Source organism: Castor canadensis, chromosome 16 (assembly GCF_047511655.1).
Source record: "Castor canadensis chromosome 16, mCasCan1.hap1v2, whole genome shotgun sequence".
In the NCBI taxonomy this organism is placed as follows: domain Eukaryota; kingdom Metazoa; phylum Chordata; class Mammalia; order Rodentia; family Castoridae; genus Castor; species Castor canadensis.
Window position 1 is genome coordinate 83,478,416 of NC_133401.1, and position 24,313 is coordinate 83,502,728.

At 52.0% G+C, this 24,313-nt stretch overlaps 1 protein-coding gene across 23 annotated transcripts in view; it reads left to right on the forward strand.

Moving 5' to 3' along the window:
- Tenm2 (teneurin transmembrane protein 2) overlaps positions 1–24,313 on the forward strand; it is a 1,177,215-nt gene that overhangs the window by 1,144,133 nt on the left and 8,769 nt on the right. For all 23 annotated transcript variants that reach the window (XM_074057721.1, XM_074057728.1, XM_074057729.1 and 20 more), the window contains 4 exons: positions 4,180–4,355; positions 5,893–6,128; positions 14,723–15,019; positions 17,372–18,986. In XM_074057721.1, the coding sequence (XP_073913822.1) occupies positions 4,180–4,355; positions 5,893–6,128; positions 14,723–15,019; positions 17,372–18,986 (2,324 nt within the window). The remainder of the gene's footprint in view (positions 1–4,179; positions 4,356–5,892; positions 6,129–14,722; positions 15,020–17,371; positions 18,987–24,313) is intronic.

The following is a 24,313-nucleotide window of genomic DNA, read 5'->3' on the forward strand; positions in this document are numbered from 1 at the left end:
AAGGGTAGAAAAGCCATTTATCTGCTCAGTTGTCACAGCGAGCCTCTATAGGTAGACTTGATTCTGCCCATTTTAGGATGAGGAAACTGAGGCTCAGAGCTGTGAAAGCACTCCTCACAGGCCTCACAGGAAATCAGTAGTGCCCCTGGTGCTGTTTGCAGCCACCACTGAGACAGGGCTGGAAACAGACTTTGGGGCTCACCTTACAGCTCCACATGGAAATTGTCACTGAAGTTTAGGGAAGATGTTCCCACTGAGCACAGCTTATTATTAATGCCAAGAAGCAGAGGGAGAAATGGAGGAAACTCACGTTAATGAATCATTCTGATTCTGTGCCATGATCAGCCAGTTCCAGAAAGTTCCTGGAGGCCCAGCCTTGGACTTAAGATTTCTCTAGCTGCAGGCCATCAGTCCTGATAGAAGTGGCCTGGGCAAGGTCAATCCCTGAGGGAACACTGGTTTTCTCGGCCCTCCACAAGAGACAGCATGGCGGACCAGGAAGCTCCTGGGTCTTGACATCAAGACAGGTGTGTGGATGTCACAATACATCCTGACTGGCCTTGGGTAAATGACTCAATCTCCCTCAGTCTCAATGTCCACATCTGTCGAAGGCACAGGTAATCATGCAACTGCTGTGATAATTTATTGAGCTAATACACGTTTAGAAATTAGTACTTGACCAGGCTTGGTGGCTCACACCTGTAATCCCAGCTATTTGAGAGGCAGAAATGGGGAGGATCGTGGTTCCAGGCCAACTCCAGCAAAAAGCTAGTGAGAACTCATCTCAACCAACAAGCCTGGTGTGGTGGTACACACCTGTCACACCAATGATGTAGGAAGTGTAGGTAGGAAGATCACAGTCCAGGCTGGTCCAGGCTGGCCCAGGCAAAAATATGAGAGCCTATTCAAAAAATAACTAAAGCTAAAAGGGGGAGTATCTGGGGCTGTGGTTCCAGTGGTAGAGCCCTTGCCTAGCAAGAGCAAGGCTCTGCATTCAAACTCCACAAAAAAAAAGAAAAGAAATTAGCACTTGCCATACAGAAGCTTAACATCAGGTGCTAATGGGGCCTGAGGTGATAATGAAGACCCCGCCTCTCCATCCCCCCTCCTCTCCATGCCACCACTCGGTTCCATGCAATCCACCCAAGTGGTGGCTCCAGGCATCAGATAGGGACTTCTTGAAAAAGGGAAGAACTAAAGAACACAGCCTGCACATTGAGTCTTCTTGATTCCTCACTTAGAACTTGTCCTGCTCCTTCTGACCCCAGTGCTGGCGGTCCCCGCCCCTGCAGGAGCAGAGCCTGCCCTAGCAAACTGGGACCCCAGAAAACACATCACCCAGCAGAACAGGCCCTCTAGAGAAAGAAACTCTCCAGCTGTGTGGAACCCTCTTCTCCTAAGCAAGCGGAGAAGTGGGGACAGAGAAAACTTTGGAAGTTGACTTCTCTCAGAGCAGGATTCAAGAGTAAGCAGGTAGAGAGAGCGGGCCTTACAAGACAGGGCTGGAATGGCCCACTTTGACAGCTATCCTTTTCTCCTCCTCTTGGTGCAGGGAAGTGGCTTTGGGACAGCTGGGTAGGAATGGAGCAGAGCTGGGGAGGCCCCTGGGGAATCCTGTCATGCCCAGTGCATTCCCAGATTGGGGGGAGAGCCAGGGCTATTTTGACCTCTCCATCTAGCAGGAGCACAAGGATTTGGATCCATTTTGTTCCCACCCGTATCTCTAGTTCTTTGAGCAGGCCCTGGCAATAGATGCTTCATGAATATTTATCGACTCAATGAGTCAAAGGCAGCCTCCAGCCCTACACCGGCCAAGGCCAGTTAACTGGCCAGCAACTCCAGGCTCCTGCACGCACAGCCATTTGCAGGTGGACCTGAGTCTACAGATATGCCTCAGGGAAAGGAAGCAGAGCTGTGGGCAGCTGAACCTTCATGAAAGTTGAAGATTATTCTGTCCCCCAGGGCCCAGAAGAATTCAGTCCCTACCCCAATGCTCTGATTCCCTAAGGTGGCAAATCCAGTCCCTCCTTCTGCTCCATCAGCAGGTCCTGGAACTTCAGTGCATTAGAATCAAAATCCATGCCTGGGTCCCAGAGAGTCAGCTCTCCACACAGGAGGGGACGTTGTCCGTTACACTCTCATTGCTTCACTTTCTCCTTTTTTAAATATTTTTGGGCTTCTAAAACATGAAAGTAAGTTATTTTCCTAAAGTGTGGGAACATACGAAGGGGAGAACAAGCATTAATGAAAACCCCACACAGAAAGCCCACCGTTGACAGTTCCTCAGCTGTGAATCCGGAGAACTTGGTCTGCATATAGATACTCCCGTGCTGTCAGGGAGCACCCCTTCATCTCCCCTCTCTCCACTCCAGAATACATGCATCGGCTGATAGACAGAAACCCTGTCCACAATTTTGATGGTTCTCAGGTTTCTACTTGATACATAGATCCTCGGTTAGTTAATGAATCTTTGATCAATGAATATCTAGGTTCTTCTAACGTGTCACTATTGTAAGTAACATCTTTGTGTCCCCATCTGAGAGATGGTTACTTTAGCACAAGAGAGCCCCTGTGACTCAGAGGGCCTGGGTCCCCACCCGTGTTACAGCCCAGGCTTTGGAGGGAAGGTGTAGTCTGTAGCATTCACTGTCTAGCGTCCTGGCCAGTGATGGGGTAGATACAAGAGGCCAGGCTCCAGCTCACTGAGATTCCCACCCAGAGCACCCTCTGTCACCCTCACCACCTGAACCCTACTGGTCATCTGCCTTCACATCCACCGAGCTTGACTGTCCTCTGGTGTCCCAAAAAACAAGATTTCTAAGCTTGCCTCCAGTCTGAGACAGGTCTGCATCCAAAACCAGTGTCCAGGACTCTCCATGTTTGTTTCTGTATCTTAAGTGACAAGGCCAAATGGGCCACAGTGATTCCTTCCTTCACTTCCCCACAAGGATCCTTTCCTGAGGGTCTCCTGCACCCCACATGCAGTACAAACTCCAGCACCCATTACTCAGAGCCGGCCAGCCTGCTCCATCTCCCCAGTCTGAAGCAGGGCACCCTGAGGGCCAGCTGTTTGTCCTCCTTTTTCAACCTCCAAGACAAAGGCCCTTGAATTGCTCTGCCTTCCTCCACCGTCCCTCCTGAAGGCACAGGGCCAATGGGGGAGAGCTGAGAGCTCCATAGTCGAACTTTGGGAAGACTCCGCTTTCCTTTCCTGGGTTAGGGAAGGGCCCAGCTCTCAGAAAAACTGCAGATCCTCCAGGATGGGGAATTGCTCCACAAACGGGACCAGCGGGGCTTCCTGATAAAGGAGGCAGTGAAACGACACCCCACATCCTGATTTCATCAAAAAGAAAAGGCCACCTCCAGACAGCAGGGCACGGCCAAGATATGCCTAGACTTGGGTGTGGAGACAGCTGAGGTCCAGTGAGCAGTGAGAAAACTGTCTAAGAAGGCTGCTTGGGGGCTCGGTGGAAGGGGGCGCTTGCTATCATGCACGAGGCCCCAGGTTCCACCCCAAGCATGGAATGAAAGGGGGGGGAATGGAGGGAGGGAAGGAGAGAGGGAGAAAAAAGGAAAAGAAGGCTGTTTCAAGATCTGAGCCGTGGTTGATCTGGGGCCACAGGACCAAGAAGCAGGTGGCATGCAGCCTAGCCTGCCATGCTTGAGTCAAGACATGGAGGTGGCATTTGGCCCCAACTGGCTTTTGGGACAAGGTCATAGCCTGTGGAGGCTATGGACTCAGGGCTTAGATGGTCTCAAATGCCAGGTTTTGGTTTGACTGAGCAACCAGTGGGGAAGACCATGGCTTACTCCGAAAAGACCTGCCATGATGAAACTGATATTTGGGGAAGATTAATTTGGTGGCTTTGCAGAACACATAAATTAAAGAGCAAAAGACGCTTAGCAGTAGCTGTTCTGTCTAGTTTAGGAAAGCATGATTAAGTGTACTCGGCCTGAATCAGGGGAAATGTTTCCAGGGACATGAACCCGGTTACACCCACAGGTAGAGAAAGCAAGGCTTAGGTTGTGACAAGGGGCCTCAGTGTGGTGCACCACCTGGTCACCCCACCGTCCAGTCTCTTTTTTTTGGCCCCTTGTGTGGTTCTGGATGTCGGGAAAACCTTCATCCCCACTGATCGTACTTTCAACTGGTGTTTATTGTTTTCTTTTTCCCTCCAGCTATGACCATGAAGGCCGTCTGACCAATGTGACACGCCCTACTGGGGTGGTGACCAGCCTGCACCGGGAAATGGAGAAGTCTATCACCATTGACATTGAGAACTCCAATCGTGATGACGACGTCACTGTGATCACCAACCTTTCTTCTGTGGAAGCCTCATACACAGTAGTTCAAGGTAAGCCCCATCCAACACACCCACCCAGACCCAGGGCTGAGGTGGGAGCCACCTCGCCTGAGAGGGCTTCCCATACCCAGAGAGCTCTCCATGGCTTTTTGTCATATCCAAAGGCCCAGAGCAAACCAGCTCTACAAGGGGCCAATCATGACTCCATTAAATACAAAGAAACTCCATCCACACCCTAACAAATGCATTTACAACCCACCAAGGTATTTGTAAATGTCTACCTATCTGCAAATGCCCATTCTCCCCGCCAATCCCTCTTACCCTCCATCGCCACCACTCCCCACCAACCCACCCCACAGTTATTATCTTCTCAAGGGCTGATTATCCTCTGGGACGCACCACTGGATTTCGATTTCATTGTTCCGTTCTGATTCTCTCTTGCAAACATGTCTTTGTTGAGCTGGTTGCCCTTGGATCTGAGCTCTTCAGCAGTCCCCTGCCAGGAGACCTCGGTCTCAAGATCTCTGGCCACCCCGTGGTTATTGTTGCTGTTAGACGTGGCGTGCAGTCCAAGACAAGCACAGAAGCTGGCAAGAGAAAGAACTGTGCAGATTAATTTTTCTTTTAATTAAGATACAATGTCGGTGGGCTAGCCAGTTGTCAGAGGATAAAAGTGTCCTCCCGGGAGATAAATGGTGGCATTTCTGGACTATTATCCCGTGACAGAGCCTGTTTCAATGACTCTATTGCCACTCTGCCAGGTGATTAATGATGTAGATTCTGTGTCCTTCTGTGTGATGGCTGGATTCACAGAGTGACAACACCCTTGCTCACTCCCCCAAAGGCTGGCATCTCAGAAGCCAGCCCAGCATGGTTCCGCTGCCCCAGCAAGGATCAGGAAGTAGCCTACCCATAAAAGGCCACTTGCATTTCCTTCCTGCCACTTGTCAACACGGGAAAAGGTCAGCCGTCTGACTGACTCGTGTCGATCCACCCAGGAAGGTAAACATGCATTATCCCCATCCACCCTATGCTACGTGAGTCTCTTCAGAGTTCTCTAGAGTGGAGCTGGCTTTGTGATAAAGCCAGCTCCGACAATGTGAGGAGAGAACTGGTGGCTTTTTCTCCTGATTTCGTTGAACAAACCTGGCCTTGCTTTGTAGTAGCTCTAACCTGTGGCTAGACCCATCCACCTTGGGTCAGATCGTGGGCACAAAAGGGGAAGTTGTTTACCTTTCATTTATTTTTTTTTCCATAGAAGCTAAAATATATATGTTGAAGTTTAGGAATTTGATTGACACAGATCACGTAGGCAACAGACACTCTAAAATGTTTAAATATACTATGAATAGTTTTCAGTGAGTAAAAGAAAGTATCCCGGCATAATTATTTCTGGAGTGTCACATTTCCTTCCCGTGGATCAGAAACACCTGTGCTACCCATGGTCCCCTCGTGCGTGTGCTAACCGAAGGCATCCTTAGACTGACAGCCACGGAGGGCCGTGGAACCTATGGCAATGGGTTCTAATCTCCTCTGACTCACCGTGGATAATGTGTTTGCCTCCCCCACCCCACCCCCCTTCGTCCAGATCAAGTGCGGAACAGCTACCAGCTCTGTAACAACGGTACCCTGAGGGTCATGTACGCCAATGGGATGGGTGTCAGCTTCCACAGCGAGCCCCACGTCCTGGCGGGCACCATCACCCCCACCATCGGGCGCTGCAACATCTCGCTGCCCATGGAGAACGGCCTGAACTCCATCGAGTGGCGCCTAAGGAAGGAACAGATCAAAGGCAAAGTCACCATCTTCGGCAGGAAGCTCCGGGTGAGTGATCCCGTCCTCCTTGTCACGGCCGAGTGAGGGGACACACACTCTCCCCACAGTGTGCAAAGAGCCTCCCAGCCACTACGCCTCCCTTACTCCTTCGTTCCCTGAAAAAAGCCACAATTGTCCCTCAAAAGATGGGAGCCACAGCTCTCTGGGTCTCACTCCCCAGGGGACCCATTCTCCACTTCCTGGGACTGCAGTAGGCAGGCACTTCCTACTAGGGGAATGCCAGTCTGCCATAGATGGAGAGGGCTTGTGTCTTCTCACACTGCCACCTTGTCTCAATTTTCACTGTCTGGCCAGTTCAACAGATGAACTGAGGCTGCTGCCTACTGTGTGCTGGTCGTCTGCTAAATACTAGAAGAACAAAAATTGTAGGATATGTTCTTTGCATTCGGAGTTGGTGGTCCTGTCACGTAGGCAAACACAGGATGACCACAGTTTAGTGAAAAGACAGAGGTTGGGCTGGGGGAGTAGCTCAAGCTGTAGAGTGCATGCCTCACAAGCATGAGGCCCTGAGTTCAAACCCCAGTGCTGCTAAAAATAAAGAAAGAAAGAACCGCTCTACCTGACCTGCATTGAGGACATGTGTGGTGCAGCACTGTGTGACAATGCTTTTCTTGTGTTCTCTCATTATAGTCTTTTCAACAGCCCCACTGAGGTCGTTACTGTCACCTCCAGTTTTTAGTTGAGAAACAGAGGTTCAGGGAAGGGAAATGACTGTGCCGGGACAAAGTGGCAAAGCAAGGACACGGCCCAGGTTCTACCTTTCTGTCCAGCTCCCTGGTCAGTATTCTTCACTACTGTCCCACACAGCTTCCTGCTAGATTCACTGTCATCCAGATGATCTCAGCATGAGTGCATCCTGCTGTAGTCAGTTGTCTGTCACCAGAGGAGCCTGTACCTGCCATCCTGCTAGACCTCAGATTCAACACATGCTTTTCGACACCACTGCACACCAGGTCCAGTGCTGTGCACTCCAGATCTACAGCCCACAATGCAAAGCTCCCCTTCCTGTGACTGTTGTTCTGATCTGGACGACAGAGGGACAGATAATAAGTAAACTAATAAACACCTAAAACAACAGCAGAGCAAGACAAACCTAAGAGAGACTGAACCACAGAACAAGACAGAGCTGCCCTATGTTTTGGAGTGCTTGTGAGTAGCGATCACAGCATGGAAAAAACTCAGGTCATAATTTCTGAAATCCAGCAGGCCAGGTGGCCTCCCCGCAGAGCCATACCAGCCCATATTAAGAATTTGCCTTCGTCTGGCTGGAATTGAATTCTCCACGTTAGTCCCCCATGTTTTTCTTCCTCGGCTGGTGTCTGCAAAGTTGCACGCTGCAGTCTCTTCCGAAGGACAAAAATGAAATGAGATTAGTAGCTACATTCTTAATGACTGGATTCCAGGGCTATGTAATTGATTTTTGATACACTGCACTGTAGAAGTAGTCACCATACCTCTTCCCTGATAAATCAGCTATGCATTTTGACTAAGTTTTCAAAATAAAGATAAACGTGGCCCTAAAATAAAATGGCTATAATCCCAACTCTGAATATTAAAATTCTTAATAATGGTACTTGTGGTAATTAGCACAAGTTAGGCGCGCAAGTCTTCTCACTGAAATTCTGCCAGGGTTAGACTTCCTGGCATGATGTTTATGCAAATCAAAACACAGCTTTATCTATCAACACCTCAACATTTAATTGTCTGGTGTTCGTTCCTGTAACAATAATCACATATCCATTTAGCTCTCTTAAATGAAAATCACTATGAGCTTATAACAGGTTGAGTGGACTGAAAATGTAATTTGAAAATGAGGGAGAAAGCCTGGAATTTATTTGCATCTCATTTATTTTAATTCAGTTCATAAACTGTTTAGTGAATGAAATAAAAAAAAACTGAAAATTGCGGGGAGCCACTGGAAGAAGGTGGCTGGGAAGCGTTGGGTGCCACCCTGTGGATTAGAGAGCCTGGGGGATGGGCCCTTCCTTCTGACACTTTGTGAGCTCCCGGCAGGAGCTTGCAGACCTGCTCTGAGGCGGCTGTGGCCCCACCAGGCAGGTGGGCCTCCTCAAGGACTCCAGCCCCGCATTTTTCACTCCTGCTCTACTGACAAATGGGGCCGTTGACATTTTTCATTCATCCAGAGGTGTTTGCTGAGTGCCCACTCTCCGTCCAGAACCAGGCATGGGATGAGTAGACAGAGAGAGAGAGAGAGCTGGGTCCTTGCTGCCGAGGAGCCTACAGTCTGGCTAAGAAGTCAGTGTGGGCAGCGCCACGAAAGCCAATATAAGGCAAGAGTGCTTACTTGTATCAGTCAGGAGAGGACAGGCTGTAGCCAGATAACAAATGGACCCTGAAATCTCTGGAGCTTTCGCACATAAAACACAGTCCCAATCAGCCAGGTGACTCTTTTTTTTTTCTCACTTTTCCTTGTTTTCTTTGTTAGGCGGCTCTTCTTTACGATGACTTGGTGACTCAGTCCAGGTGCTCTGTGTAGGGTGCCTTCGCTCCTCGGCACATGGCCTCCAGGGTGACTGTAGAAAAGGGAGGAGACTTAATGCTTACGGGGACTTCACGAACAGCCTACCCTTGGCATACACCCTTCCACCCACCACGGTGGGCACTGAAAAATGTCTTTCTGATGCCTGGGAAGGAGAAGATGAAGGAAGATTTGGGGAACCCATGGCAGGGTCTCTGCATCCAGGATCAGGTCTCAGGATTGACAAGGGACCTGGAAGGGCTCCATGCAGAAGTAGCAGGAATATAGGACAATCAGAGAGTATTGCCTGCAAAAAGGCCAAAAGACCAAAAAGGGAATGGCATTCCAGAAAACTTTAAGAAACTCAGTGAGGCAGGAGCATGGCAGGATGTGTCATCGTGAGGCACGGTGGCCAGGGCAGCTTGTGGAAAGGAATATTGAGCTAGGCTGGCATTTATCCTGGACAATGGGGAGCTGTCCCCAGGCTCAATCAGCAGAGTGATGTGCCCGGATATGTGATGTTAGAAAGACCTCTCCAGTTTCTGCGGGTGTGGTGGAAGACAGATGAGGAGAGAAGATAAGAGAGGGACACCTAGGACACTGTCGCATTCATCCAAGTAAAAGATAAGTCACTCCTGGGGAAGAGAGATGAGGACAGAGGAGGAGGAGAAGCTTAACAGGATTAGCATCAAGCCTGATGGCTGTGTTGTCCTGACTTCCTGTGACAGCATAGACCAGGAAGGCTGTGAGGTCGAGGAGCTGGGAGCAGAGCCCCAAGGCAGAGGTGGGGGTTCTGGACCAGGGAAGGCACTGAATGAAGCTGAGAATGTCACCATTTAGCCAGCACCGTGTCACAGCAGGGCTTGGGTGGTTTGCAGCCCTGGGCAGCAGAAGTTTGGAGCTACTCTGTGGAGTGAGTGTCGTGCATTGTAGCCACTGACCCGACCATTCCCAGGGGCTGACCAGATCCTGGAAGTCTGGCTGGGAGAGGGGTGGGGACTGAGGCTGTGAGCATCCCTGGACTTGGGAGCCGACCAACTTCCCAGGGAAGCCATCATGACAGAACCATGCCAGAAAAGCTCTCGTCCACCTCGGCACAGTCTTGGCACAGTCCTCCAGGCAGAGGCGTCTCTGAACAGAAGAGGCAGATGGTCCTCCGTGGAAGCTGGGGAGATGTAAGATGGTGGGCAGATAGACCGGGACCCCAGCCTTCCACCAAAAGCTCCGTAATGTTTGAGCCAGAATTTAGGGGATTAGTCCCTTCATCCCTGCCCAAGGGGACATAGGCAGCACTTTCACGGTGCCTCCCAAAGACTTGTCCTTTGAAGGAGTCCCTTCCCTGCCCTCCCCTCCTTTCTCTGATGCAGTTGTGTCACAGTGGCTCTCAGTTCCATGGTTAGGAACACCTTTCCACAGTAGCCCTGCTAGCAAGGGCCATGTTGGTGACACACAGACACGAGAACAAAGGAAGCTATGACAAGCTTACCCTTGCTAGGATCTTTTCTTTTTTTTTCAGATGGGGGTCTCACTATGTTCCCAGGCTGGCCCCAAAACTCCTAGGCTCAAGGGATCCTCTGATTGGCCTCCTGCATACCTGGGACTACAGGTGTATGCCACCACGCCTGGCTTAGGCTCCTCTTCCAAGGAGCTTAGCATGTAAATTCTCCCCCACCCCAAGCGGCATAAATTCAGCAATGCGTGCTCCTTTCCATGTCTCGATGCAAAACACAAGGAGTACCTTCAAACCAAGATGATAAAAACGGGCTTGCAAAACTCGAGAAACCATATCTCAACCAACAGCTGGTGCAGTGCCACACATCTGTCACCCCGACGCCGCACAGGAGACTGAGAGCAGTTCTAGGCAAAAAAGTTTTCATGACTCCTAGTCAACAGAAAAAAGTTGAGCATACTGGTGCACCCCTTTCGTCCCAGCAATGGTAGGAAGTATAAAATAGAATCACAGACCAAGCCAGCCTGGGAAAAAATGAGACCCCATCTCCAAAACAACCAGGTCAAAGTGGCTGGAGGCATGCCTCAAGTGGTAGGGCACCTGTATAGCAAGTGTGAGTTCCTCAGCCAAAAAACAAATTTTTTTCTAAATTCTGCTCTTTCCTGAAATGGAATCTCTGCCTGATTCTCTCTGAAAAGGAAAGCAGTCCTTCCCTGATTTCACACAGAGATTGCAAAAGGCACAACTGCTGTGTAGGAGCAGAACCAAAGAAGACTTGCTTCCTCCATCACCCTCCATCGTGGTACTGCTGTCAGTGGTATTGGCATTCCAAGGTGACGTGGGTGTGTGTCACTTTGTTTTGGGTTCCATGAAATTAATGTGACATTGCAACTGCTCGACAGTTCACAGTACCACTGGAGCAAGGTGGGGGGCAGACGTGCGCGTGTACACGTGGGCTCACACCCATTCTGCACGAGCCTGTGACTCATCATGAAAGCTGGAATGTGGGGGGGATCTTTTTTTTGTGGTACTGGGATTTGAACTTGGGATCTGGCACTTGCTAGGCAGGTGCTCTAACACTGGAGCCATGCCCCCAGCTCTTTTTGCTTTAGTTATTTTGGGGATAGGGTCTCACATTTTTGTGTGGGCTAGCCTGGATCACAATACTACTTATACCTCCCACGTAGCTGAGATGACAGGCGTGCACCCCCATGCCTGGCTTGTTGTTGAGATGAGCGCCAAGGAACTTTTTTGCCTGGACTGACCTCATACCATGATCTCTCCCAATCTCCAGCTCCTGAGTAGCTCGGATTACAGGCTCAAGTCACCATGCCCAGCCAAGCTGGAGTTTCATCCTTCCTGCCACAATGCATTCATTCGTCTCTTGAGCAGTATAGTCGGTATTTCCAGTACCTACTATGTTCTTAGCACTGTACCAGGCACTGAGTATACAGGTGAACAAAACAGAAAACGAGACCCAACGTGACATCGTGGGCCACGTGTATGCCTATGGGAGAACTCACAGGAAATTCCATATTAGCTTAAGTAATACGTAATTGGAAGGGACAGTTTCTGCCAACTCAGTCAACAGTGTATTCCCTCAGCAAATTACTTTTGGATGGTTGGTGAAAAATGAAAAAAAGAAAAAAACCACAGAGCTTATACCTTAGCAAGGAGACACAGATGATAGGGGAATAAATACACAAATAACATAACACCACGCCCACCTTTTTAATTGGTTGAGATGAAATCTCAGGAACTTTTTGCCCAGGCTGACCTCAAACCTCAGTCCTCCCAAGAAGCTAAGATTACAGTCACAAGTCACCACACCCAGCCTTATTCTAGGTTTTTCCACATTAGCCTTTAAGGTGGTCACAGCTGGCAGGGTTCACATCCTCGCTCTAATTCAGCCCTCTTACTCACACATCTCTGCATGGAGCACCACACATTTTCCAAAACCGTGGAGACACTAAGAAAACTAAGATAAAGTGCCTGTCACCTGGAGCTCCCAGGCTATGGCAGAGGAGAAACTGAGGCATAAACAGGGGAGCCATGGCTTTGGGGTGCCAGGCTAATCCATACCAAGACTACAACTCAGAGTGGAGTTCACTCTACCTGTGCCACCCAAAACAGCAAGCCGTCCACAGGTCACATCATTTAATGCGTTTGCAGAGGCTCAGCCTGGTAACAATGCTTCGTTTTAGTCAATCTTACTTTGCTGGCAGAAGCACTGATCCCAACTCGGTGTTCGGGTTTCTTGGGTGGCAATAGGGTGAGCTGCTTTGAAATCCCCAGGGACTGACACAGAAAGGCCACGAAGATGTGTCACACCCCACTGGCTTCGCCTGTGGGCAAGTGAATAACCAACCTGTGAAAGGCATCAGAATAGCCCACGACCTCCCTCACTCATGGGCTGTGGGTTTCCCATGCTCAGACAGGGCACTGGGTTCTTCCGTGTGTCTAGCTGACATCTCTCCTGCTGTGTTACACTACCATTTCCTGAAGGGGATGCAGCCTGGTGTAATTTCCTCCTTCGTGTTGCTCAAACCACCAACGCTTGCCTCTGCCCCCAGAGCTGAGTCAGAGTCACGGGCGATGGGCCCACCGAGGCCACTTTGACAATGGCATTTCCTTTTCTGCGGGTATTTTACGAGCCTCCTTGTGACAGGCGTGTGCTTGGTGAGATGAAAACATTCGGGTTGAAAATTCCATGGGGAAAGTACTTCCCAAAGCCTGCCCTCTGCAGAAATAAAACCCATGCTAAATAGCGCAGTTTATTAACCGGGGAAGCCAGGCTGAGGAAAATGCCCGATAATTAAAAATAATGGCTTCCTTACAAACACGAAATTGTATTAATTTAAAAATAGGTTTCTCTATCTCTGAATTCCTACTGAGCGGGCTGGGAAAGGAATTGTGCTGATCGTGGCAGAGAAAATAATTCAAAATAACTTTTATGTTCTCCAGGAAGACTCAAGGTTAATTTCAATATTGCTAGATGGGTAATCTAATTCGGAGTAAGGGAACATGTGACTAAATTAAAGCCCTTGCACACTCTAAACTGGGGGGACAGCACCCACAAAAGGCCAAGCATGCCTGGCGGGCCCTCCAGGCCTGTCCCGCTTAGAGACAGCATCACGGAATTAAATCGCTTTGATTGGATTGCACAACTGGCCTGCGTTCTTTGGCTCGGGTTTCTGTGAGTTTATTATATTTAGTTATTAGAAGAATTGGACATTTTAGAGAAATTTCACATTTTTAAGTTAACCCCAGCCAGTGATATCAAAATCCCATTCCCAGGAATATGGTGAATTTGGGAGTCAAAAGCCACCTAGAATTGAAAACTCTTGTTTCTCATTCCAGGTGGCACCCCCAGGGCAGCGTCAGAGGCCTCTTAAGTAACAGCAGCAAACCTGAATGGTGGGGGGCAGAGGTTGGACCCCTCCCCTGTGCTCACTGGGTTTTGTTCTTTCTGTAATTCTGACGTCCTGTGCACTCTCGTGTCGTCACAGGGATCTCACCTTCATACACATGCACGCAGGAGATTAGGTCGTGGTTAGAAATGCAGTTTACCTGCCTGTCCCTCCCAGGTACCTGAAGGTGGGTCTTAGGTCTCCCTGCGTGTCATGTGGGCAAGTCGGAGTCCCAAGGGAGTTGTTGGCATCAGCGAGCCCCGAGCCCCGAGCCCCCAGCCCCCAGCCCCCAGGGAGTCTCGCAGGCGTGCGTGGCCGAGGAGCTGTGCCCTGAGAGCATTCCAGGTGGCTGCAAGTTCCAGGATGATGAGGGCTGTGGGTCCAGCACCCCTGGTCCTCGAGGTGGCACAGCCCAGGGTGGGGGCAGCAAGCTCTGGACTGGGATCCCAGCTCTTTCACTGACCCCTGTGTAACCCTGTGTAACTGAACCTGTCCTTGCCTCGTGTGTAACACGGGGACGAGGCTGGCGCTTGCCTGGAGCATCGACGAGAGGCTTAAGTCAGGAAAAGCAGCGTGGTGCTGAGAGCCACGTGAGTGCCTGGGACACACCATGGTCTTGCTGCTGTCACTAGAGCATCCTTGTGCACAGAGCAGGCCAGCTGGCATGGACAGAATGGGTGGCATGTCACATGGGTCAACGAGGCCCTGGAGGCTTGGGATGTGTGTCAGGAAAAGCAAAGGGAGGGGTCCGGGAATGGAAGGAAGAGAGCAAACATCAGTCATTCCACCTGAGATGTTGTACGAGTCTTGAACTAAATCCTAAACTCACAGTTTTAAGACTCCCAGTGGCCATCTGCATTGTCCCCAGTAAAGCCACCCCATGTGACCAAACTTTGGTTTCCAGAGGATCTGACTGATCTTGTGTCTAGGGTAGACAAAACCCTCGGGCCCAGGGCTGTTGTGTATGGGTGCATATTTTGGGCACCGCACACTTTCTACACCGGGATGGCACCTTTTAGAACGGCTTTTGGCAGCCATGCCTAGCTGAGTCCCCTCCGGCCCTATCCCAGTGCACCACACACACTTCACCTTTCTACATGTACAGGAATAGTACCGGAATTTAGAAAGCAGGACTCAATGACGTCAGGTTAGTTCTTTCCCCACATCTGCCCTTGGGTCACAGCAGCCGGTCCTCTGTGCAGTAGCCTGGCTCTTTCAAACCGGTCCCATTGTGTTTTCCCAGGTCCATGGGCGAAACCTCTTGTCCATCGACTACGACCGGAACATCAGGACAGAAAAGATCTACGACGACCACCGCAAGTTCACCCTGAGGATCATCTATGACCAGGTGGGCCGCCCCTTCCTGTGGCTCCCCAGCAGCGGGCTGGCCGCCGTCAACGTGTCCTACTTCTTCAATGGGCGCCTGGCCGGGCTTCAGCGTGGGGCCATGAGCGAGAGGACCGACACTGACAAGCAAGGCCGGATCCTGTCCCGGATGTTTGCAGACGGGAAGGTGTGGAGCTATTCCTACCTCGACAAGGTGGGTGTCCATGCCGTCCATCAGATGGGCCACCTGTCCCTCGGGCTCTGGCTACGCCAGCCTGATGCGCCTTGCCCTGTGGTGTCTCGCCATCTTTGCTTTCACTCTGCATCATCCCACCCTCACCACGAGGGAGAAAGCTCTGAAGGGAAATGGTATTCATAGCTCAGCACTATTGGCCTTTAAAGGGGAAAAAGCACTGGACAGTAATGGCGAGAAGGAGGGATTTCTGATTTTAGTCCAAAAAAAAAAAAAAACGAGGTAATGTTGCTGCAGAAAGAATCACCCCACAGCTACTATTCCTTATAGACTGGGAATGCAGCTGTTCATTCTGCCTTGCCCTAAATTAAGCCGTCAGGGGAGGGGATTTGCCCAAAACTCAAGTACACACAGGGAACCTGCCCCCTTGGCCTGTTGGCTGAAACAGCCAGTGGGTTTGCTCTGCGTGGTTCCCTGCGTTGGACGGTGCCACTTTCAGGGCTCCTTGCTGGGAAATGGTCTGGTGGAGCAGGTAAAGAGATCTCTTTGGGGCACAGGGCAAGACTGCGAAGGCTGCCCACCATTGTCATTAGGCAGGGGGTTGCTTGGCTTGGGCCTCCCTCACCTGGACTCCCCTCATCTGGACCCCCTTACCTGGGCCCCCCTCACCTGGGTCCCTATCAGCTGGATCCCCCTCACCTGGGCCCCTCTCACCTGGTCCCCCTACCTGGACCTCCCTCACCTAGGTCCCCCTCACCTGGACCTCCCTCCCCTGGGTTTCCCTCACCTGGACCTCCCTCCCCTGGGTTCCCCTCACCTGGGCTTCCCTCACCTGGGTTCCCCTCACCTGGGCCCCACTCACCTGGTCCCCCTACCTGGACCTCCCTCACCTGGGCCTCCCTCAGCTGGGTCCCCCTCACCTGGGTTCCCCTCACCTGGGCCTCCCTCACCTGGGCCCCTCTCACCTGGTCCCCCTACCTGGACCTCCCTCAGCTGGGTCCCCCTCACCTGGGTTCCCCTCACCTGGGCCTCCCTCACCTGGGCCCCTCTCACCTGGTCCCCCTACCTGGACCTCCCTCAGCTGGGTCCCCCTCACCTGGACCTCCCTCAGCTGGGTCCCCCTCACCTGGGCCTCCCTCACCTGGGCCTCCCTCAGCTGGGTCCCCCTCACCTGGGTTCCCCTCACCTGGGCCTCCCTCACCTGGGCCCCTCTCACCTGGTCCCCCTACCTGGACCTCCCTCAGCTGGGTCCCCCTCACCTGGGCCTCCCTCAGCTGGGTCCCCCTACCTGGACCTCCCTCACCTGGTCCTCCCTCCCCTGGGTTCCCCTCACCTGGTCCTCCCTCACCTGGGCCCCTCTCACCTGGTCCCCCTACCTGGACCTCCCTCAGCTGGGTCCCCCTCACCTGGGCCCCACTTACCTGGTCCCCCTACCTGGACCTCCCTCAGCTGGGTCCCCCTCACCTGGGCCTCCCTCAGCTGGGTCCCCCCTACCTGGACCTCCCTCACCTGGTCCTCCCTCCCCTGGGTTCCCCTCACCTGGTCCTCCCTCACCTGGGCCCCTCTCACCTGGGCCCCCTACCTGGACCTCCCTCAGCTGGGTCCCCCTCACCTGGGCCCCGCTTACCTGGTCCCCCTACCTGGACCTCCCTCAACTGGGTTCCCCTCACCTGGGTCCCTCACCTGGGCCGCCTCAGCAAGGTCCATTTCTTCCTTTCTCCACATTTTATTGCAGTGGTAACTTGTCACCCTCTGCAGGAGAGGGGCTGCTGTCCCCTCTGTCCTCGCTCAGCATGGGTCTCGTTATGCCATAAAGTACTGGAATGTTCGACAGAGGGAGGCAAGACTGTCCATGGCCTAGAGTCAAGGCCATGCTGTTCCAAGCTGGCCCATGATTCCAGGCTATTTCATCTTCCAGTGGCTTCTAAGCAGAGGGAGTGCTTTCTCTCTAGGCTTAATCACCTCTCTCTGCAGGGTTGATGGCAGTAAGTTCTAAACAGTCTCTGTCTTCCTAGGAACAAACTGCCTTGCTGTCACCTCTGTCCCCAGCCCCGTATACTCACAGTATGGTTTGAGCAACATCAGGATCCCGGGAACTTGTTAGGAATGCAGATTTCCAGGCTGCACCCCAGACCTGGGGAGTAAGAGTCTGCCTTGTAAAGACCCCTTGAGAGGCCCACATTAACGTGTGGGGAGGTGTGCTGTGGGCAGCCCCCATGACCCATCAGCACCGGTATACCCAGGGAAAGGCACACACTTCTTCCCACCCTGCATGGTTTGTGAACTGACATTTGGGAAAACAGAGTAAGATCCATCATTTGAGTACCTGGTCCTGAGCTGCCAACTCACTCTCCCCTTCCCTGTCCTCCCCAGTCCATGGTCCTCCTGCTGCAGAGCCAACGTCAGTACATATTCGAGTATGACTCCTCCGACCGTCTTCACGCTGTCACCATGCCCAGTGTCGCCCGGCACAGCATGTCCACACACACCTCCATCGGTTACATCCGTAACATTTACAACCCGCCCGAAAGCAACGCCTCGGTCATCTTTGACTACACCGACGACGGCCGCATCCTCAAGACGTCGTTCTTGGGCACGGGGCGCCAGGTGTTCTACAAGTATGGGAAGCTCTCCAAGTTGTCAGAGATTGTCTACGACAGCACGGCGGTCGCCTTCGGGTACGATGAGACCACAGGCGTGTTGAAGATGGTCAACCTCCAAAGTGGAGGCTTCTCCTGCACCATCCGGTACCGGAAGATCGGCCCCCTCGTGGACAAGCAGATCTACCGGTTCTCAGAGGAGGGCATGATCAACGCCAGGTTTGACTACACCTATCACGACAACAGCTTCCGGATCGCCAGCATCAAGCCCGTTATCAGCGAGACTCCCCTGCCCGTTGACCTGTACCGCTACGATGAGATCTCGGGCAAGGTGGAGCACTTCGGCAAGTTCGGAGTAATTTACTACGACATCAACCAGATCATCACCACGGCCGTGATGACGCTCAGCAAACACTTCGACACCCACGGGCGCATCAAGGAAGTGCAGTATGAGATGTTCAGATCCCTCATGTACTGGATGACGGTGCAGTACGACAGCATGGGCCGGGTGATCAAGAGGGAGCTGAAGCTGGGGCCCTACGCCAACACCACCAAATACACTTATGACTACGACGGGGACGGGCAGCTCCAGAGCGTGGCCGTCAATGACCGTCCGACCTGGCGCTACAGCTATGACCTCAATGGGAACCTCCACCTGCTCAACCCAGGCAACAGCGTCCGCCTCATGCCCTTGCGCTATGACCTCCGGGATCGGATCACCAGACTCGGGGACATGCAGTACAAGGTTGACGATGATGGCTACCTGTGCCAGAGAGGGGCTGACATCTTCGAGTACAACTCCAAGGGCCTCCTGACCAGGGCGTACAACAAGGCCAGTGGATGGAGCGTGCAGTGTCGCTATGACGGCATGGGGCGGCGGGCTTCGTACAAGACCAACCTGGGCCACCATCTGCAGTATTTCTATTCGGACCTCCACAACCCAACCCGGATCACCCATGTCTACAACCACTCCAACTCGGAGATCACCTCGCTCTACTACGACCTCCAGGGCCACCTCTTTGCCATGGAGAGTAGCAGCGGGGATGAGTACTATGTGGCCTCAGATAACACGGGGACGCCTCTGGCTGTGTTCAGTATCAACGGACTCATGATCAAACAGCTGCAGTACACGGCCTATGGGGAGATTTACTATGACTCCAACCCCGACTTCCAGATGGTCATTGGCTTCCACGGAGGGCTCTACGACCCCCTCACCAAGCTGGTCCACTTCACCCAGCGGGATTATGACGTCCTAGCCGGACGATGGACCTCCCCAGACTACACCATGTGGAAGAACGTGGGCAAGGAACCGGCACCCTTTAACCTGTACATGTTCAAAAGCAACAACCCTCTCAGCAATGAGCTGGACTTGAAGAACTACGTGACAGGTGAGGACATCGCTGCCCTGCAGGAGGTGGGGTGGGGGGGACAGCGGCAGTAGCTCCCTTGGGGTGTTTGTCCTGCTAACTATTGGGAGCTTGGAAAGGAGGTCTTGCATTAGAGGGTCAGAGACTCCCCAGGGCAGTGCAGTTGACAGCAGAACAAGGTATGGAAAAGCAAAGGTGCCAAAGAACAGAGTGGTCAGGAGGTCTGTGGAGGGTTTCCTGAGCCCTCTGTGTTCATTACACCGTAATCACTTTTACAAAGGTCCTTCTGCCCCCACAGAGAAGTCAGCTTAAGAAGATGGGAGAGCAAGGGACCCTGGTGTTACAAATCCCTGGTTCAGATTCTCCTTCTCCCATTTAAAAGCCAAACAGCCTTGGGCTGGCTGGTCACTCTCTGAACCGCTTTCCTTGACTGTGAAAGACACTAGAGAGACCATCCCCTAATGTAATCGTGACAAGTGAGCTTGTGCAGGTAAAGCCTAGCACTTAGCATGTGGACGAGACAGGGTCTGCTGTGAGAGTAGCATTGTTACCAGCAAAGCAACGGTGAGCATGGGTACCGAGAGGCCTGAGAACAGCTCTTGCCCTCCAGAGGCCTCCATGGAGCGATGCACGTGCAAATATCCAGCAGCGATGCAAAGAATGGAGTCAGTGCTGCCCAGGCGTCTGCTCCGTTGTTTATTCAAATGCATATATTGAGTGGCGCCATAAGAGATGCTGGGGATATAACTGTGAACAAAGAAAGCAACAGCTTTCTCTCAGGGGTGTGCATCTGTGTGTGCGTGTGCACACATGTGGGTACGGGCTCGTTCAAATTTGAAAGCTTTGGCACAGTCCAGAAGGACCCATGTCAAACTGGACCTAAAGAAGGAACAGGGCCTGGGTGGACTGAGGCTGAAGGAAGACTGTGAGCAAAAGTCCAAAGCACGCAAGACACTGGGAGAGAGGCATGGAGCGAGTGGCCACAGGGGAGCCCGCCAACGCCCCAGAAGGAGTGTTGGTGCAACTGAGCTTCCATCCATTCACCATCTAGCCACTCAGGAAAGATCATGGAGTCCCTACATAAACTGAATACCAGGGACACAGTGGGGATGATGCAAAGTCCATGACCTAGGGGAAATAAGCGAAAAAAATCAGATGGAGCCAAAGAGGCCGGGTCCCAAAGGGCCACCTTACAGCCAGCAAGCCGAGCCATCTCACCTGCCGTGCATTACACAGAGCCCCCAACACCAAGGCCCCCAAGTCCCAGTAAGCTCGCAGCTCTTGGCCTTGGGCCATGAAGTGACAGGACCCATTGCCCATCTCCGAGGCAGGAAAAAAGGTTGCAGCCATCTGGGGCACAGTGGTGACCTCAGTGACTCCAGCTGCAGATGTGGACACCCTCAATGATCAACTTGTGGCCATTTGACATCACTGACAAATGTCAGACCTGTGGGAGCCGAAGCCTGCACCCCTCCATGGAGCCCAGAAGCTGTGGCTAAGTTGTTCCTCCTGCCTCATCTCCCCCACACCTCATCAGGAGTTCCTGCTGGGGTGTCCACCTCGCGCCCTCTCTTCCCCATGACTTAGCAGGGCTTGTGTCCCCCCCAACTTATTGCAATTTCAAATTAAAGTGCCTCTCAGGAGGCCAGCCACACACACATATGTAGTCCAAGGTGATGAGTGCTAGGAAGATAAACAGGACAAGGATGAGACGGGGAGAGGTAGGAAGCACCTCCTTCATTGCGGATGCTGACAGGTGGCATTGGTGCAGAAGTGGAGGAGGGAGGGTGAGTGTACCCCAGAGAAAGGAAATGGGGTGAATGGGGAGGCAGACCATCCCGGCCTTAGCCAGGGGGAGACTCCTGCCTCACACCCAGTGTGCTTCCCAGACAGAGCCTCGCTTGGCACTGGACCCCTAGGACAGAATCAGCCAGAGGCAAAAAAAGAGAAGCCCACAGGGTGGGCAGTGCAGACACCTGCCACCACCCAGGCCCCAACAAAATCATCCACAGGGCACAGGAAACCTCCTCCAGACCCTGCTTCCTGGGAAAAAGAAAAATTGAAACGAACAGGGAGTTCTGAATAGCAAGATGGCTCTGCTTATTCCAGGGCTTCACAGAGACTCCATGGAATCAAATCAATTTGAACGAAGTCCAACCAAATTGAATCCAGAAGCCATTAGGAGTGTAAAATAAAGGGTGGTGTCAGAGAAGCAGCAGGCACGGGCTGGCGTGTGCAGTGGAGAGAAGGGAGCCAGGCCAGGCCAGCCCACACCTGCTGCCACCTGTCCCCAGTGAGATGACCCTCAGAGAGTGGATCCGAGCAGAGAATACCAGAACCTTCTCTGCTGTTTGAACGCTGGCTCATCTGTAAACCCCGTCTAAATTAGTCTTAATTTGCCACTTAGGAGACTAGCAGAGTGGTTGAACTTGCTGCTCACAATTTAAGCAGAAGAGGTAATTAAGATGTAGTCGGGAGGAACACAGAGAAAAGTCCTTCTCTCTCTCCAGTACCCAGAGCGTCCTGGCTGTTTGGAAACAGTCCTCGGAATGCAAGTGGCAGATCCTGACTTGAAGGAGGTTTTGTGTCCTCCAAAGCACACTAGTGCGGAGGAGAGAGGCACAGAAGACCAATGCGGTCAGCACTCCATGACACCTGCACTGAAACCCAGTGTGGCCACCAGTGGCAGAGGACAAGAGGTTGTCGCCAGCCCCCTCCCCGGCTCCACAGCAGCCCCCTGTGTAACAGTTATTTCTAACAGGACAGTAATGTGCAAAGATATCAGAGGCAAGAGTGTGAAGGAAAGACTGGAACCAGGCTGCCTCCCTGCGCCTGCAGTGGGAGCATCCAGGAAACTCCTTGTCTTGGACACAGTGGACCCCTGCGCTGTCCTCCGCCACTTCCCTTTGATGTGACAACCTGAGCACCTCATTTGGTTTTTTGGTAGGGAGAGCAGTACTGGGATTTGAACTCAGAGCTTTGCACTTGCTAGGCGGTCATGCTAGCACTTCAGCCACACCACCAGTCCTTTTTTGCTTTGGTTATTTTGGAGATAGTGTCTCGATGTTTGCCCAGGTCACACTCCTCCTATTTACGCTTCCCACCATGGCTGGATGATGTAAGCCTGTGTCATCTTGCCCAGGTTTTTTTCTGTTCAGATGGGGTCTTGCAAGCTTTTGTGTCCAGGCTCATCTGAAACCACGGTCCTCCCAGTATCAGCCTCCAGGTAGAGGCTCATCTGAAACCACGGTCCTCCCAGTATCAGCCTCCAGGTAGCTAAGATTACAGGCGTGAGCCACCGCACATGGTCCCAAACACCTCTTGTGACACCGTTCCTCCCCGCCATCACTTGCTGTATGACTCAGGTGTAGATTTTAACCTTTCTGAGTCTTAGCTTCTTAATCTATAAAAAAAAATTGGTAATGATGGCACTACCTCGTGGGGTGGTGAAAAATAAGTCAGCCTATCATGAATAAGAGTGAGCCATGCACTTATCATGGAGGTGCTGCCGTGAGTGGGGGCATAGAGAGGTGAGTAGAGAGCAAAGACAACACCTTCATTCTGGGGACACGGGGAGGGGCTCCAGGCGCACCTCAAAATAGATTCAACCTGCTCTGATGGAGTTTCTAGCAAACCAGCAAACCTAGATAAAATTCGAGCAATACACAGAATTGTACTCTTCCTATCATGGCTCCCAGGGGGTCTCTGAACGCACAGACCCCAGGCACACCTTAGCTGAAGGCGGATTTTGTAAAGCTTCATTTGTCTAAGGGAGGTGAAGGCAAAAGCCCTTCTCACCTTATCCTCTCCCACTTGCACTGAGCACCTGAGCCTCTGTGTGGACAGAGGTGTGGAGGGTAGCAAGGGTGCTGCCCCATGCCAAGGGAAAACAGAAGCTCTGAGGAGGAGCCACCCAGCTCCTGCCTCTCAACAGCTGTTTAGGGAGCCTGTCACCAGGTCACACTGCCACTCCAGTGGGAGGAGGGCTGTGCTGTTCCAGAAGGTGCTCTGCAGGATGAAGGATGCGTGGCTTGAATAGCTGTTTCAGAACAGGTTTATTTGCAGAGGCAAAGCCATGTTAGAAACTTTAGAAGAAAAGGAAGAGGGAGGAGGGAGAGGACAAGAGGGAGGAAGAGGAGACTAGGAACGAGAGGAAAGGAAGAGGAAGAAGAGAAGAAGGAACAGGAGGAGGAGGAAGAAGAAAAGGAGAAAGAAGGGGAAGAGGAACAGGAGGAAGGGAGAAGAGGGGAAGGAGGAAGAATGTACAGAGGAAGAAGAGGAAGAGGAGCAGGCAGAAGGGAAGAAGAAAAGGAGGAAGAGGAGGAAGAAGAGAACAAGATGGTGAGGAGGAGAAAAGGCAGAGGACTTTAGCTATTACCACCCATGAGTGTGGTCAGTAAAATTCCTGGTCTCAAAGGCAGGGCATTCTTGATATTCTGTGTCCTCCTCACCAGGGAGGTGAGGAGCTAGAAAGGGAGGAAAAGGAAGATGGAGGGAGGGGCTTCTGGGGACAAGGACTTCTGCTCTTCCTGGAATTCCCCTCACACCCTACCTGTGCCTGGTGAAAGCCAGAGGATTTTGCATGGTGTACAAAGACACACCTTCTCTATGCTCTGACTTCTTCCAGTCTGGAGGAAGAGACAGCCTCTGAGTGTGCTGGTGTGTACCGAACACCTCCTTGACACTCCTACAGAGAGAGCAGGTCTCAGACTTCACAACACGGGCCAAAATGGCGCTGTCTGCGAACTCCTGTCTTTCTTTTCATTTTACTGTTATTTTCTGTTTGTAACAAGTGAGTCAGGCTTCACATTTGTGGGAGCGATAGAGTTCCTGTCTTGGTTGCTCATTTATAGCATTTACTTATTTACTTGGAGACAGGCTTTTGCTATATAACCCAGGCTGGCCTGGAACTCAAGATCCTCCTGCCTCAGCCTCCTGAGTGCTGGGATTACAAGTATGTACCACTATGCTCGACTAGCTTTTTAAATTTTTCCTAAGTGCCAAAAAGCAGTTTTATTTGTTTTAAAACGAAGGAGTAAGTAATAGTACAGGTGATACCAGATATGGGAATCATAAACACCTCAGCACCCGGCATGTACCAGGCACCCAGTAGGTGCTCTGTCAATACGTGGTCACTGCTGGGTTAGCACCGGCTTCTCTCTGCTTGAAACTTTCGGGGCAGTTTCAAGCCTCAAGTGTTTTGAGTTCATAGCGCTGGGGGTGGATCCCAGGGCTGTGCAAGGGAGACAAGCCCTCTGCCACCGAGCCACACTCCAGCCCTTAAATGCGTCCTAATCGTGTGCTCTCCTGACGTGTGTAGTTGGCAGGTCATTCGGGGAACTAATGAC